The 12,584-nt window shown below is 55.8% G+C and overlaps 5 protein-coding genes across 5 annotated transcripts; 1 reads left to right on the forward strand and 4 right to left on the reverse strand.

The window, feature by feature from the left end:
- Positions 1 to 1,038: 1,038 nt before the first annotated feature.
- BU26DRAFT_79847 (uncharacterized protein) lies at positions 1,039 to 1,530 on the reverse strand. Its single transcript, XM_033836351.1, has one exon. It carries the CDS (start codon positions 1,445 to 1,447, stop codon positions 1,145 to 1,147), a length of 303 nt encoding a protein of 100 aa, XP_033679542.1. The 5' UTR covers positions 1,448 to 1,530; the 3' UTR covers positions 1,039 to 1,144.
- Positions 1,531 to 1,943: 413 nt separating this feature from the next.
- Positions 1,944 to 4,115, reverse strand: BU26DRAFT_79819 (uncharacterized protein). The gene is made up of 2 exons (XM_033836350.1): positions 3,474 to 4,115; positions 1,944 to 3,422 (listed from the first exon to the last, which is right to left on the reverse strand). The coding sequence occupies exons 1-2, from the start codon at positions 3,907 to 3,909 to the stop codon at positions 2,104 to 2,106; spliced, it is 1,755 nt and encodes a 584-aa protein (XP_033679543.1). The 5' UTR covers positions 3,910 to 4,115; the 3' UTR covers positions 1,944 to 2,103.
- A 1,071-nt stretch (positions 4,116 to 5,186) lies between these two features.
- Positions 5,187 to 5,902, reverse strand: BU26DRAFT_79905 (uncharacterized protein). The gene has a single exon (XM_033836352.1). The coding sequence runs from the start codon at positions 5,763 to 5,765 to the stop codon at positions 5,286 to 5,288; it is 480 nt and encodes a 159-aa protein (XP_033679544.1). The 5' UTR covers positions 5,766 to 5,902; the 3' UTR covers positions 5,187 to 5,285.
- A 1,082-nt stretch (positions 5,903 to 6,984) lies between these two features.
- On the forward strand, positions 6,985 to 10,525 carry BU26DRAFT_553731 (uncharacterized protein). Its single transcript, XM_033832233.1, has 2 exons — positions 6,985 to 7,395; positions 7,546 to 10,525. Exons 1-2 carry the CDS (start codon positions 7,250 to 7,252, stop codon positions 10,286 to 10,288), a joined length of 2,889 nt encoding a protein of 962 aa, XP_033679545.1. The 5' UTR covers positions 6,985 to 7,249; the 3' UTR covers positions 10,289 to 10,525.
- Positions 10,526 to 10,535: 10 nt separating this feature from the next.
- BU26DRAFT_79947 (lytic polysaccharide monooxygenase) lies at positions 10,536 to 11,789 on the reverse strand. The gene is made up of 3 exons (XM_033836353.1): positions 11,522 to 11,789; positions 11,125 to 11,466; positions 10,536 to 11,054 (listed from the first exon to the last, which is right to left on the reverse strand). Exons 1-3 carry the CDS (start codon positions 11,583 to 11,585, stop codon positions 10,783 to 10,785), a joined length of 678 nt encoding a protein of 225 aa, XP_033679546.1. The 5' UTR covers positions 11,586 to 11,789; the 3' UTR covers positions 10,536 to 10,782.
- Between the last annotated feature and the right edge of the window lie 795 nt (positions 11,790 to 12,584).

Consider the following 12,584-nt stretch of genomic DNA (forward strand, 5'->3'; position numbering starts at 1 on the left):
AACCCTCAAACGACATCCTATCGATTGCTCGGCTCAACGGCCTCAAATCCAGGTTCGCAGCGTGCATTACAGTTTGATTCCCTTAGCGTTTATTGCCTGGCACTCTAAAATTGCTGACTGTCCGTGTCAGCTTGATCAAGTGAGAGTAGATTGCTGCAGGTCCAACGCCATAGGGCTGTCCGCCGGGCGCCCGTATGACCACCAGAACCACCGTTCACACGGCTGGACTCGCACTGTAAGGAACGCCTCCCTCGTGGCCAAGCATTAGCTTGCTGACATCGGTGAGCGTCCCCGCGGCCTTGAATCTGGAGCGCATTGCTGCGTTATCTGGTGCTACCAGCTTAGCTGCAAGGGCCGCACTCCCGTCACCGATCATGATCACACAGATCGGAGGCCCGAACTTCCTGTCTCCACCGCAATACTGATTGCTGCTTTGGGGTACCGCTGATGCGCCATCCTTCTCATCAACGATCTAGATGCGCGCCGGGAATAAAGGACTTGCGGTGTGAGAGAGGACGTGAGGCCATGTAAATTCGCATTACCCGGTCATCCCGAAAGGTGAGGTCCAGCAACGAATCCGTCACATGTGCCCGCCTTTTGGAACCTTGAACCCTTAGCAGAGACAGCCACTACACACACGCGCGGCCATAGCGACCCAAAGATTTTCGCCGCGGTGGTCTGAGCAAAACGTCATCGGAGCGAAATTGCGCTACCTAGACCAAATGCGCAATAATACACATGATATGCTGAAGGATGGCATCACCGCTTGCAAGGTGAAACTGCCTGGTCCCAAAGCACGGAGGGTACCTTTGCGCTGGTATACGGTGTGGGGGACACGCAACGGCATCCCCCATTGAGCCTGGAGAAAGATCCCGAATATCCAGCGAAGCCGCACCCCTTATTACGCGCCTTTGCTCGCGGAGATCCTCCATGGGGGATTTGGAATGCGAAGAGGGCAAGAACGGCGAGCCTCACCGTCTACTGGTTCTGTCCTACTTAGCCGGAAGCGACTTCACCACCATAGATGGCCGCTACCCATGGTCCTGCCTACAGTATACGCAACCAAGGCTCCAAGCCGACCAAAGGGGACCCCCACGCGCTGCCGTAGCGCTGGAATGATTTTCATCACACCCCGTCGGTCCATTTATTTTCGTTGCGCTGCCCAGGTCCCTGACCCGATGCGCCCCTCCGCGTTTCTCCACAAATCTTCCCTGAGCACCGCCTGAGTCGCGAACCCGAACCCTTGCTGCTTCCCGCCGGCTAAATGCCGTCCGGCTGCACAGAAGCGCGCCCGCGAGCTTGCGCATCGTGCTTGACACGTTCGGTGGCTGCGCGGCCTGAGTCGACCGGACCAGCCGCACAGAAACGGGTCACCGAGGTGACGGGCGGCCGCGGTTAGGGAGAGCTGGAAGGGCGAGAGAGAAAGCGCAGGGATGCGTATTAGCATGATTGGAGGAACTTGTCATGCCGGCAGCGCCGGGAAGGGAATGGAAAGCGTAGCGCATTGTTTGCCGTGGTGACGAACACGGTTGTGTGCGGCGATGCGCAGAGCGGGAAAGGAGGTAGATAGAATAGGAGAGAGAGTGGTGAACGAGCTTGCATGAGAAGCCCACTAAATGCGTACATACGTGTCCAAATGTGTAGTGTTGTAGTGCATAACAGTATGAGGGAGACTGAAGCCAGTCAAGACCATGATGGTAGTCGTGCAACGTCGGACGCCTAACATATTCCCCTCCCTAAACACTTGCATATAAGGAAAAAGCAAAATCGTCCACAAAGGCATATAGAAAAGCGCATGGCAAGAAGTGGAGTGAGAAAAATGCGGAAAACGGGAGAAAGCCAAAGCCGTTTTTGACAAACCAAACCATATGATATACCACCCATGCTAAGGAAAATAGAAAGCGTGCCTGCCCAATGCAACCGGGGGAATCCACCCCTGGGGTGGGTGAACAGTTAGAACGCCCCATCCCTCCATAACCCAAGCCAAATAACAAGAGCACCAAGCAAACTCCAAATTTTCCAAGACCATAATAGCAAGGTGTGCAGAAAAGCCGGGCGAACCGAAAGAGAAGTGTGCGCGCGTGTGCAGCTGACGTGTGCCGTTCATGTCGCCAGGAAATCCCACCCTTTTTGGTTGATGATCTTCTCCCAGTCCCAGGACTCGTTATCCCCGGCATCCATTAGCTCCCATATCCTGTCGACCACTTCTTTCGCGAAGGTGATGTTGCCCAGGCCGGTGCATGCCATGAGCCCGCTGAAGGCGCGGTTGATTTCGATGCGTTGTTCTTCCTCGAAGGCGGCGCATCCGATTAGGAAGAGCGGTAGTAGGACGTTGCTTTGAATCCAGCCTTCTGCGGGCAGCTCGTTGATGTATTTGATGCCATCGTCCACGGCTGCTTTGATGTACGGGTGAGGCTGTGATTCCTTTGTTGTGCGATAGAGATAGACCCATGTGGCTTGCCGGTATAGCATGGAGAGCGTGTAGCGGGGCGTGCCGGGAGTCTGCGGACATGCCCAGCTGCGGAGACCGGTGTCGATAGCATGAGCCGCAATCAAAGCCTCGTAGTCCATGGTCGGTTCCAGATGGTTGTCGATCCGGGCGCGAAGTTTTCGCCGCAAGTTGCTGATCTTCGAAATGAATCCAAATAGACCATCCGATACGCCGATGAGGCCCGCCGTCTCGGGGTTGATCTTGAAAGGCAGACTGAAATTCTCCATCATGGGTACCTCGGCGCTGTCCATTGATGTAACTTGACTCGCAATCCAATGATAGTAGAAGAACTCGTCGAAGAGGCTCTGGAACTCCGGGTTCGCCAGCTTTTGGTTCATGGCGATCTGCTTGGCGGCGATCATATGCATCTTGTACTCGCCGGAGGTATTGCCATCGCAGATGGAGTGCAGCAGGTGGAGCAATATCTGAGCAACATTAGAATCTTCGTACACCATGACTCCTCCCTCGCCAGCCTTTTGCCGTTGCAGGTCGTGATTCAGTAAGTGCAAAGCCTTGCCGCGGTGGAACGCTTGTCTGTCCTCGTACTCCTGAGAAGGGTTGAGGGAGCAGAGGTGAGACGCCGACAGGCACAGCACGGAGTGCATCAAGCCTTCATGTCGCATGGCCATCGGCAGTAGTATCCTCGTGAAAGGGTTGGTCGATTTGTCGCCGTGGAGACTGAGTACGGCGCTAGCTCTGCCAGCGAAATGTTGCAGGAGCAGCCGGTCCAGGTCATTCTCCACTCCTTCCATGAGCGGCGGAAGCTCGAATTTCATGTCCATGCTCATTCTCCGTGCTATTCCACTGTCAGCATTGTGACGTGTTCGCCAAACGGCGTGCCCACCTTCTGCCGCCTTTTCCTTCCCGCTCCTCCATATTTCGACGGGTTTATAGCCTTCGCAGTGGATATTGTTCTTCTGGCAAGATAGACCTGTACCTAGTTAGTCCGCGTTCCACAACCCCGAAGAAAAGGGATAGTTACAGAATGGCTTGGTCTCGTCACACTTCTTTTTGCGCTTCCGACATGTTGTGCAGCCCGTTTTCGAACGTGCCTTTGCTTGCTTTGAAGCGGCGGTGGGCGAGCGGGGAGGATGTATCCGCGGTCGACCTCGTGCGCGTCGGAGTCGCACTGGTTCGGTCGGCGAGACTGGAGGTTCGTCGGATGCGGGCTCGGCCTTGACGTCTGCTAGTTGTAGCTCGGTTTCCTCGATCTTTGGGACGATCTCGTCCGAGCCGAAGCGCGAGTCTATCCGCGCCTCCGACTGCGTTTCTGAATTCGTGAGAACATTCGAGTCGAATGTGGGCGTATTAATGGGAGAGTCACTGCTGGACGACATGGAGGGTTGTGGAGAGGAGCTAATGCTCAGGCGAGCGTGCGCTGCCGGCGGCGGATGCCCGAAACTAAGCGTCGAGATCATTCGGACTGATGGGTACTGCGATCAATGGCTACCGTTCGTGGTAGGTAGACATTGGATGCCGAGGCCCTTCATGCAGACGGAGAAGTAGCACAGGCGAGGGGTGCCTCAGGAGCGGAGCGTTCAACCTGCAATGTCCAACAGCGCGAAGGGAGGAGGCGTATGTTAAAGAGACGCAACGAAAGCTGTGTCGCGCAGTGCTGCAGACGTGCAGGCCAACCGTCTGAAGAAATTCGTAGGTGAGATTGAAGAAAATCGGAGGGATCCACACGGTTCGCTTGAAGTGCTTCGAGCGATCGCAGGACGGCAACGTTGCGAAGGAAGCGGGGGGAAGTCGCCTTAGCGAGTCGTGGGCGCAGGTGTTGGGGCCAATAAGGTCCGGCGTGGAGAGAACAGCAGACGTCGCACAAAAATGTCTAAGGAGGACTTGGTGAGAGCAGAGCAGGCTCTAAGCAGGAAAGTGGTCGCAAGGAGACAAGGGGACACGCCCGCGTCGGTTGGAAGAGGAGGTGGAGCACCAGGGCAGACTCGCCTGCAGCCGTGCGGAGAGCGAGAGGCGTAGAGACGATCTGCTGAGCGGGGATGGAATACGCTTTATCGACTAGGGAGCGTAGGTAAAGTGCCGGGGCAGGGTGCGAGAGGGACCCCAGCCTGGTTGCACAACAAGTAGAGACGAAAAGATATAGAGAACAGAGTAAGTTAATGTAGCAATCCTGCTTCGGCAACAGCATCCCCTCACACGCGTGCAATGGGTGTGCCTAGCCGTTTCCACTGTGCTGGGCCGCGCTCTTATAAAACCGCAAGCATGGTGCCAACCGCAACTTTGTTGGAGGGGAGCTTTGGGCACGCAAAGGACAGTGTGGACGATTGCCCTCGGAGTGGTTTGAGGCCTGCACCATGGTCTCGTAAATGGACGCCGGCGTGAGCACTAGGTTCTGTGGATGGCTGCAATCTCTCGTGCCCGGGCGTATATAACGTGTAGAACAGAGGTGTATTGTATTGTACTCGCTTCACCCCGGCCCCCTAATGCGTTTGCCTCTTCCAGGGCCTGAACGCACACAGCTTCTGCTGCTTTGTTGGCTGAGATGGCTCAGCTGCGTCCACGGTGCTGGTGTCAACATGATGGACAGCGGGGAAGCTTGCCATGGTGTGAACGCTGCCGCAGCTGCTGCATCTCATCATTTGATTAGCCCGTCCGCCCACGGCCAAGGCCGGACTCGCTAGGGAGGCTTCCTGATCGCTGGCTTGCTTATTGACACAACCCAAACGCCATCAAAACGACGGCTGGACTCTCGAGTAGTTAGCGACAACGCGATCATCGCTGGTCTGGACTTCGGGAAATCAACCCCACAGCGCGCCATTATTTGCAGCATGCTGTGCTACTTTCCATATCGTATGGGACCACGAGCGGCCGCATCTCCCGCACTCCAGAGCTGCTTTCGAAGCGCAGGCGACACCGGAATGTCGCTCATCGAGTGAGATCGAATGCTGCATTTGTCACCTGGTCGGCATGAGAGCGATGACGAAGCTAGTCTAGCCGTGTCGAACGTTTGGAGCTTCAAGCCGCAGTCGAAGCATAGACCGCAAGGCGTCCTTGTCCTGGTCGTCTGTAGATCCTGGGGATAAGCACGGACCTTGCTAGGTCGGGCAGACAGCAACCGGCTTAAAGTTTGTTTGAGAGACGTGGATGGCGTGCCACTCCCCGCATGCACATGTGCCCGCTCCAAGCCATCAGCAAAAGCAATAATCCTCCCCCAGAGTCGCCTTTGCTGACTGCATGGTTCCCCATACAGTACATCGTCATGAAGCAACTCCGGGGAGAATGACAAAAGATTGTCGTTTCTCATACCTAGGTTCATCGTCTTGCCATCTTTGTATCTCGGTACATGACGGGGCGGGAACGGGACGGGACTGAACTTTATGGGAGCACGCTCCGTAATCTGGCCGAGGGTCCCCGAGTCGCTGTGCGCTCCCGCCGAACCCTGAGCTCGGATTCATCCGATGAATATGGACAGCGAGTCTTTTGGCAGCTTCGAGGGCCCTGCCCCGGACTAGAGGCCCCTTTAATTCGCGCCAGCGCGGATATTGCAGCCTCCAGGAAAGGATTCGCCAACAATAAATAGAAGTGCGGAGATGGCGATGGATCCACCTCTGTTTTCGCGCAAAGTTCCGAGAGTGAGTCGGCTACGCAGGCAGGCAGGTCATCTGCGTCGTGTTGCCGTGTCAGTGTCTGGCCTTCTAAACTGGTTGAATCAAGGCCATGGTAATATGGGCTCCAGCATCGCTCTGTGGGTGGTCTCTGGAGACCGGTGCATGCCGCGAGAGAAGATAGTGTGCAGAATCGCGATCATAAAGTTTCAAGCCATAAGTAATGATCGCCAACGGAAGCGCTAGCTGCATCAACGAGGCCGCTTTTCCGACGTGAAGTTCCCAGCTCAACCGTGGGACTGCCTGACCGGCTCGAGGGCTCGTCCCTGCAGAGGAGAGGGCGGCGTCGTCAAGGGATGACTTACATTAGTCGGTTTATGTCGCTGGAAAGAAACGGGCGCAGGCAGCCGGTGGGCGGAGGAGAGGCGGATGTGGGATAAATGGTGACGTGCATACGTTAGCGGCGCGGACTGGCGCGGGGTTGGCCTTTGGATGCATTCATTCGCCAGCAGCATCCGGCCCAGACGCAAGCTGCAGTTGGCACGGCGGGGAGTTGTTGAGAATGTGTGGCCGACGCCAATATCACCTGCTATTAAGCATCGAGAGGTACCGGAGAGGCGGCACACTGCGAGGAACGACCACTACAGCGGAAGGCGTTGTGAGGGTTAGAGAACATTCTGCCCGCAGAGGCTGGAGCGGGCCGCGTGTATGCTCCCACCGGCGTGGAACCATTAGAATTGAGCTCCCGTACTGTCTGCAGGCATGGCACGAGAGTGGTGAGGTGTTGCGTTGTCTTGTGCTAGCCTGCTTCTGGTATTCCGGGGCTGCAGGCCCTCGCATGGTCACGTGCCTGATCCTGCAGGGTCGCCCGCGTACTGCCTGGTTCGTCGCCTTGATGGCCTTTGGTGTTTTTCTTGATGAGGCGTGAATGAGCTGCTCTCCTCGTCTGGACGTCCTCTGGCTTGCGATTCCTATACCGACTCTTGGAATCGAATCATGAGGTTGGCTTTGCCCAGGTGCCTTTGTCTTCGGCCTTGGCCCTGGCCTTCGGACCGACTATTCCTCCGAGCGCAGGGCACACTCTCAATGACCTTCACGTAGCACTCGCAGCAAGCTCACAACTCCATGTCCGGTGGCGCGCCATGCCGCTTCTCATCCACGATCGCAAGCATACCACCGACTGAACCCAGCTAATATGTTCAACTTTACGCCCCTGCTAGGCGCGCAGTCCGCGTCTCCCGCGTCGCAGTCATTGTTGGAGTTCGACGGCGGCGTCAAGGTGCTGATAGACGTCGGCTGGGACGAGAGCTTTGATGTGGAGAAGCTGAAGGACATCGAAAAGTAGGTACAGTGTCATTATCATGTCCCTCCAGAGCTGTGCTGGCTTCTTTGCTCGCATGACAGCGTGCGCTCTAAGCTCGTTCCCGAATCGTTACGCTTTTTAAATGCATTAGAGGACCATTAGAACTACTACATGATGCTGACTATCAGGCACGTACCGACACTCTCCTTCGTCCTCCTCACCCACGCGACTACGGCGCATCTCGGCGCCTTCGCGCACTGCTGCAAGCACTTCCCTTTGTTCACGCGCATACCCATCTATGCCACCACACCCGTCATCTCCCTCGGCCGTACCTTGTTACAAGATCTATACGCTTCGACGCCGCTAGCCTCCTCTATCATCCCGACCGAAGCCCTCACCGAATCGGCCTACTCCTTCCCGTCTTTGAAGCATGGAAACAACGCGAACATCCTCCTCCAGGCACCGTCGCCGGAGGAGATCGCAAATTACTTCAGCCTCATCAACCCTCTCAAATACTCGCAGCCGCATCAGCCGCTCCCTTCGCCCTTCTCTCCTCCCCTCAGTGGCCTTACAATCACCGCGTACAGCGCCGGACACACACTAGGAGGCACGATATGGCACATACAGCACGGTATGGAGTCTGTAGTTTACGCGGTTGATTGGAACCAGGCAAGAGAACATGTCCTTTCTGGAGCTGCGTGGCTCGGTGGACCGGGAACTGGGGGCTCCGAAGTTCTTGAGCAACTGCGTCGTCCGACAGCAATGATTTGTAGCAGCAAAGGATCGGGTTCGGTCACTATTGCTGGGCAACGCAGCAAGAGAGACGAGGCTCTGTTGTCGATGATACGGGATACAGTAGCAAATGGCGGTTCTGTCTTGATTCCCTCGGATTCAAGTGCTCGGGTCCTGGAGCTTGCATATCTCCTGGAAGAGACATGGCAGAAAGAGACGACCGATCCAAGCAGTCCGTTGAAGAACGCAGGACTCTACCTCGCCACCCGAACTGGAGGTGCCACCATGAGATACGTGCGAAGCATGCTCGAATGGATGGAGGAGGGTATCGTGAAGGAGTTTGAGACCGCCAGCGGCGCACAGGAGGCCCAGGACCAGAGACGCAGCCGCGGACATCAAGGCGGCGCGAGGGGGGACGACGACAAAGCCAGAGCACCCTTTGATTTCCGGCACATCACGATGCTTGAGCGAAAGTCCCGAGTGACGCGAATGCTGAGCGCAGCAGAACCTCGTGTCGTCCTGGCGAGTGATACGTCCATGGAGTGGGGCTTTTCGAAAGACGCGGTAAGGAGTCTAGCGACCGATCGACGCAATCTGATCATCCTTACGGAGCGGGTTGGCGAATTCGGAGGACAACAGAAAGGACTAGGCAGGTATTTATGGGAGTTGTGGAATGAACGGAGTGCTTCCTCGGGGCAGGAATCGCTTTCAGCTTCAGTCATCGACGCTTCTGGCAATCATACATCGGTGCGGTCAAGCCGTACTGCACCCTTGGGAGGCAACGAGCTTCCTCTGTATCAGCAGTACCTCGCTAGGCAACGGCAGTTGCAAAATACTATCCAGGGAGATGGAAGCTCGGCGTTGGAAACCTCAGCAGACGTGGTAGATGATCGATCCTCTTCCACTTCGACGACTTCAGAAGATTCAGATATTGAACATCAAGGGAAAGCTTTGAATACAGCGACGACATTGCAGCACGCACGGAATAAGTTGGGTCTGAGCGATGCGGAGCTGGGCATCAATATCCTCATCCGGCGGAAGAACGTGTACGACTACGAAGTGCGGGGTAAGAAGGGGAGGGAGAAGATGTTCCCCTACGTCGCGAAGCGAAGACGAGCGGATGACTTTGGTGACCTGATTCGGCCAGAAGAGTTTGTGCGCGCGGACGAGGAGGACCAGGTTGCAGGAGAGGCCCTTCGTGGTGATGGATCAAAGAAAGAGAATGCAGTTGGCCAAAAGAGGAGATGGGATGATCTGGCTGTGGTGGCAGTTGACGGAGGACGTAGGATTCCCAATGGTACCCAGAAACGACGAAGAGGCGACTCTGACGCACAGCGGCCCGCAGACGGGGCAGAGTCTTCCGATAGCGAGCCAGAGGAGGATCCGGATCGAGTCGAAGGCCCATCCAAAGTCATTCTTGGGACCGAGACACTGCAGCTGAACTGCCGAATTGCCTTTGTCGACTTCTCCGGCCTACACGACCGCCGTACGATCCAGATGTTGATGCCCCTCATCAAGCCCCGCAAACTTATCCTCGTCGCCGGCGAAGAAGGCGAGACGAACGATCTCGCAGAAGATTGCCGGAAAGTCCTCGGCACAGGCTCCGGCGACGCAGCAGCAGCAGATGTTTTCACTCCCACTGTTGGCATGGCCATAGATGCCAGCGTCGACACAAATGCCTGGACCGTCAAGCTAAGCCGCGACATGGTGCGCAAGCTGCAATGGCAGAAGGTTAGAGGCCTCGGAGTCGTTGCTATCACCGGTCGCCTAGCAGCCGCCTCACTCGAACCAACGCCCAAACATGAAGATGGCAGCGCAAAGAAGAAAGCCAAGCTCGATGCTTCAGCATCCTCGACTGCCGGCGAAGAAGACAAAATGGACACCACACCCATCCTCGACGTCGTGCCCTCCAACATGGCAACTGCAGTGCGCTCCGTGGCGCAACCTTTCCATGTCGGCGACCTCAGGCTCGCCGATTTGCGCAAGATAATGCAGGCTTCGGGTATGACGGCTGAGTTTAGGGGAGAGGGTGTGCTCGTCATAAATGGAACTGTGGCTGTGCGCAAGACGGCTACGGGCAAGATTGAGGTGGACGGTGGTGCTTACAGTTTTGCGGACCCGAAAAATGGAGAGAGCGCGACTTTCTTCAAGGTCAAGAAGAAGATCTACGAGGGCTTGGCTGTAGTGGCTGGTCATTGAGCAAACGGATACATGGCCATGGACAGGAGATGTGGAAATGGATATGGTAGTAGAACTAATGGCCGCCTTGGTGTGGTCGTGCTTGTGTTTTTACCACATTCAGCGTCGTGTAGGATATGGGAGGGACTCAGTGCCTTTGAAAATGAGAGCATTACTATCAAGGGACTACTATCGATCCAAGGGAATTTGTGCCTTGGAACTGCCGCGCTCTCGTCTTGAAATATATATCCGCGGTACTCTTCTTTGGTAGTGATGGCGTGTGCTTCTTTTCTCTACAACTTTCCTAAAACTCTAAATTCAATCATCTGCGTGAGCAAACACCGCTTCGGTATCCAAGGACGAGTGCAATGACGGAGCTGAAACTGAAGATACTTTCAATGCATTATGGATGCCACGCTATCCTCTCGAAGAACTTCAAGCATCTCAAAAAACCCATCATGCATGCAATGTAAAACACAGCCGATCACTTGCCCGCTCTCCAACCCGCCCTCCATTTAGCACGTCGCCACCTTCGGCCCGGGCACCACATAACTCTTGAAGCTCGGGTCATAAATGTTCGCCGTGTACCCGGAATCCGTCGCCTTCACGTGTCCGGGGATCTTGGTCGTCGGCGACATGGCCTTGCTGCCGCCGCCGGTGACCTTGAGCTGCGCGCAGGCAATGTAGAATTGGGGAGTGCCGCCTGGGTTGTGGATGCCGAGCTGCTCGATGCGGAGGAGGTAGTCACCCGCGGCGATGCAGGAGGGGAGGGCGACGGAGTAAGTTTCTGTGGGGGCGTTAGACAGGGGTAGGGAGGGTATGGGAGGGTAAGGGGAGAAGGAGAAGGCAGGACGTACGGCTCATGTCCCACTTAGCCTGGCCGCCAGAGAAGGAGGGACCGATCTCCTTGATCTTGAACCAGTCCGTTGATCCATCGGCAGCCACTGCGTCCGTAACCTTGGTCATGTAGAAAGAGATGGGGCCCTGATGGTACACGGCGACATCGGAGGTGAATTGGACGGTCGAGCCAGCCGCAACAGCAACAGTCGTGGTGTTGCCGCCGCCACTTGAGGCGCCGACGTTGCAGCGGAGGTCGTTGGAGTTCAGGGCTGTAACGGGCGAGTTGTAGTTCGAGTTTGTGCGGACGTTCTGGTACTTTGCGCCTTTCTGGCCGTTGGCGGTGAGGAACTGGAAGATATCTGCGTGGATCTTAGTATGCGGATGTTAGGAAAAGTGTGGAGACGGTGAGCGTACAGTGGCCCTGGGCGACCTCAGCGAGAGTCGCGACGAGGAGAGCGGCGGCTGCGAAAGACTTCATGGCTACAAACTATCCCAAACTGACTCGACGAAGTGGAAGAATGGCTGCTGCGTGGTATCCTGAAGCGCTCCACACCCCTCCCTTCCAGCATCCTTATATACCGACCCGCCAGTGAGCCTCGCCGTTTCCCGACGCATCAGGGTCGATATTACACCACATAATGTTTCCCAAGTAAACTAAACGTCCCTTCTTGATTGGGCTTCGCATAGGCGCCCAAATGAAAAACGTCACTAAACCAATTCTCTGCGCCGTCCAACCTGTCGGCAAGTTGCCGGGTTACGAGACGGAGTGCATATATCCGTTGCCGAAACGTGTTAATCGAGAACCGTTCTAGAGTTGGGTAGGTGACAAAAAGATTGCGGGCGGTATTGGCGAGGGTAGTCGTGGTAGGGGAGGTAATATAGCGGATATGATAGTCGCCGCGCTGCGATCATGGTTTTGGGCACGGGAGCGTAGAGTGGGAGGTTTACGGCCAATGAGGATGAGGGAGATAGGCTGGACATTATGCGGCAGGTATGTCCTTTTTTGTGGGGGGCGTAAGATGAAATGGACGAGGGGTCGTGACGGTACTGCCGCCAAGTAGATTAATACTTCGCGGTATTTTGGATATATTGGCTTGGGGTTGAGACTAAGACCGAGAAGCGAAGTATGGGGGAAACCAAGAATCAGGTTCGAAAGCGATGGACCACGAGTCTTTGGCTAGACATGAGTGGAAGTGGTAGAAGGAGGGAGGGACTGCGAATACAAATGATGGTCGCCGTCGAGCGCTGGGAGTACCACATCTCGTGCCTAGAGTGGACCGACGTTTGCCGTTGCGGATGAATCGACAAGAAAATGGAAGAGAGATAGGACATCCAAAGCGGAATTGGCCAGTCTTCGACTCGACCCGAGGACTCATCATGCCTTTTGCCTTTGGTGATTCCATAGGCCATAGCTGATGGAGGCACGTGATGTGGCTGCTCAGGGCTGCGCCCGAGAATCCAGGTAGCTTCCGAGCCT

This window comes from Trematosphaeria pertusa, assembly GCF_010094035.1.
Source record: "Trematosphaeria pertusa strain CBS 122368 unplaced genomic scaffold BU26scaffold_14, whole genome shotgun sequence".
Lineage (NCBI taxonomy): Eukaryota > Fungi > Ascomycota > Dothideomycetes > Pleosporales > Trematosphaeriaceae > Trematosphaeria > Trematosphaeria pertusa.

What these genes read in the sequence shown, in the direction of transcription:
- BU26DRAFT_79847 (XM_033836351.1), bottom strand. Translation starts at nt 1,447, where the DNA reads ATGCTAATACGCATCCCTGCGCTTTCTCTCTCGCCCTTCCAGCTCTCC.
- BU26DRAFT_79819 (XM_033836350.1), bottom strand. Translation starts at nt 3,909, where the DNA reads ATGATCTCGACGCTTAGTTTCGGGCATCCGCCGCCGGCAGCGCACGCT. An exon ending in TGACGAGACCAAGCCATTCT is followed by an intron (nt 3,423 to 3,473) that starts GTAACTATCCCT and finishes AACTAGGTACAG; the next exon opens with GTCTATCTTGCCAGAAGAAC.
- BU26DRAFT_79905 (XM_033836352.1), bottom strand. Translation starts at nt 5,765, where the DNA reads ATGAACCTAGGTATGAGAAACGACAATCTTTTGTCATTCTCCCCGGAG.
- BU26DRAFT_553731 (XM_033832233.1), top strand. Translation starts at nt 7,250, where the DNA reads ATGTTCAACTTTACGCCCCTGCTAGGCGCGCAGTCCGCGTCTCCCGCG. An exon ending in AAGCTGAAGGACATCGAAAA is followed by an intron (nt 7,396 to 7,545) that starts GTAGGTACAGTG and finishes GCTGACTATCAG; the next exon opens with GCACGTACCGACACTCTCCT.
- BU26DRAFT_79947 (XM_033836353.1), bottom strand. Translation starts at nt 11,585, where the DNA reads ATGAAGTCTTTCGCAGCCGCCGCTCTCCTCGTCGCGACTCTCGCTGAG. An exon ending in TGAGGTCGCCCAGGGCCACT is followed by an intron (nt 11,467 to 11,521) that starts GTACGCTCACCG and finishes AGATCCACGCAG; the next exon opens with ATATCTTCCAGTTCCTCACC. An exon ending in GGCTAAGTGGGACATGAGCC is followed by an intron (nt 11,055 to 11,124) that starts GTACGTCCTGCC and finishes ACGCCCCCACAG; the next exon opens with AAACTTACTCCGTCGCCCTC.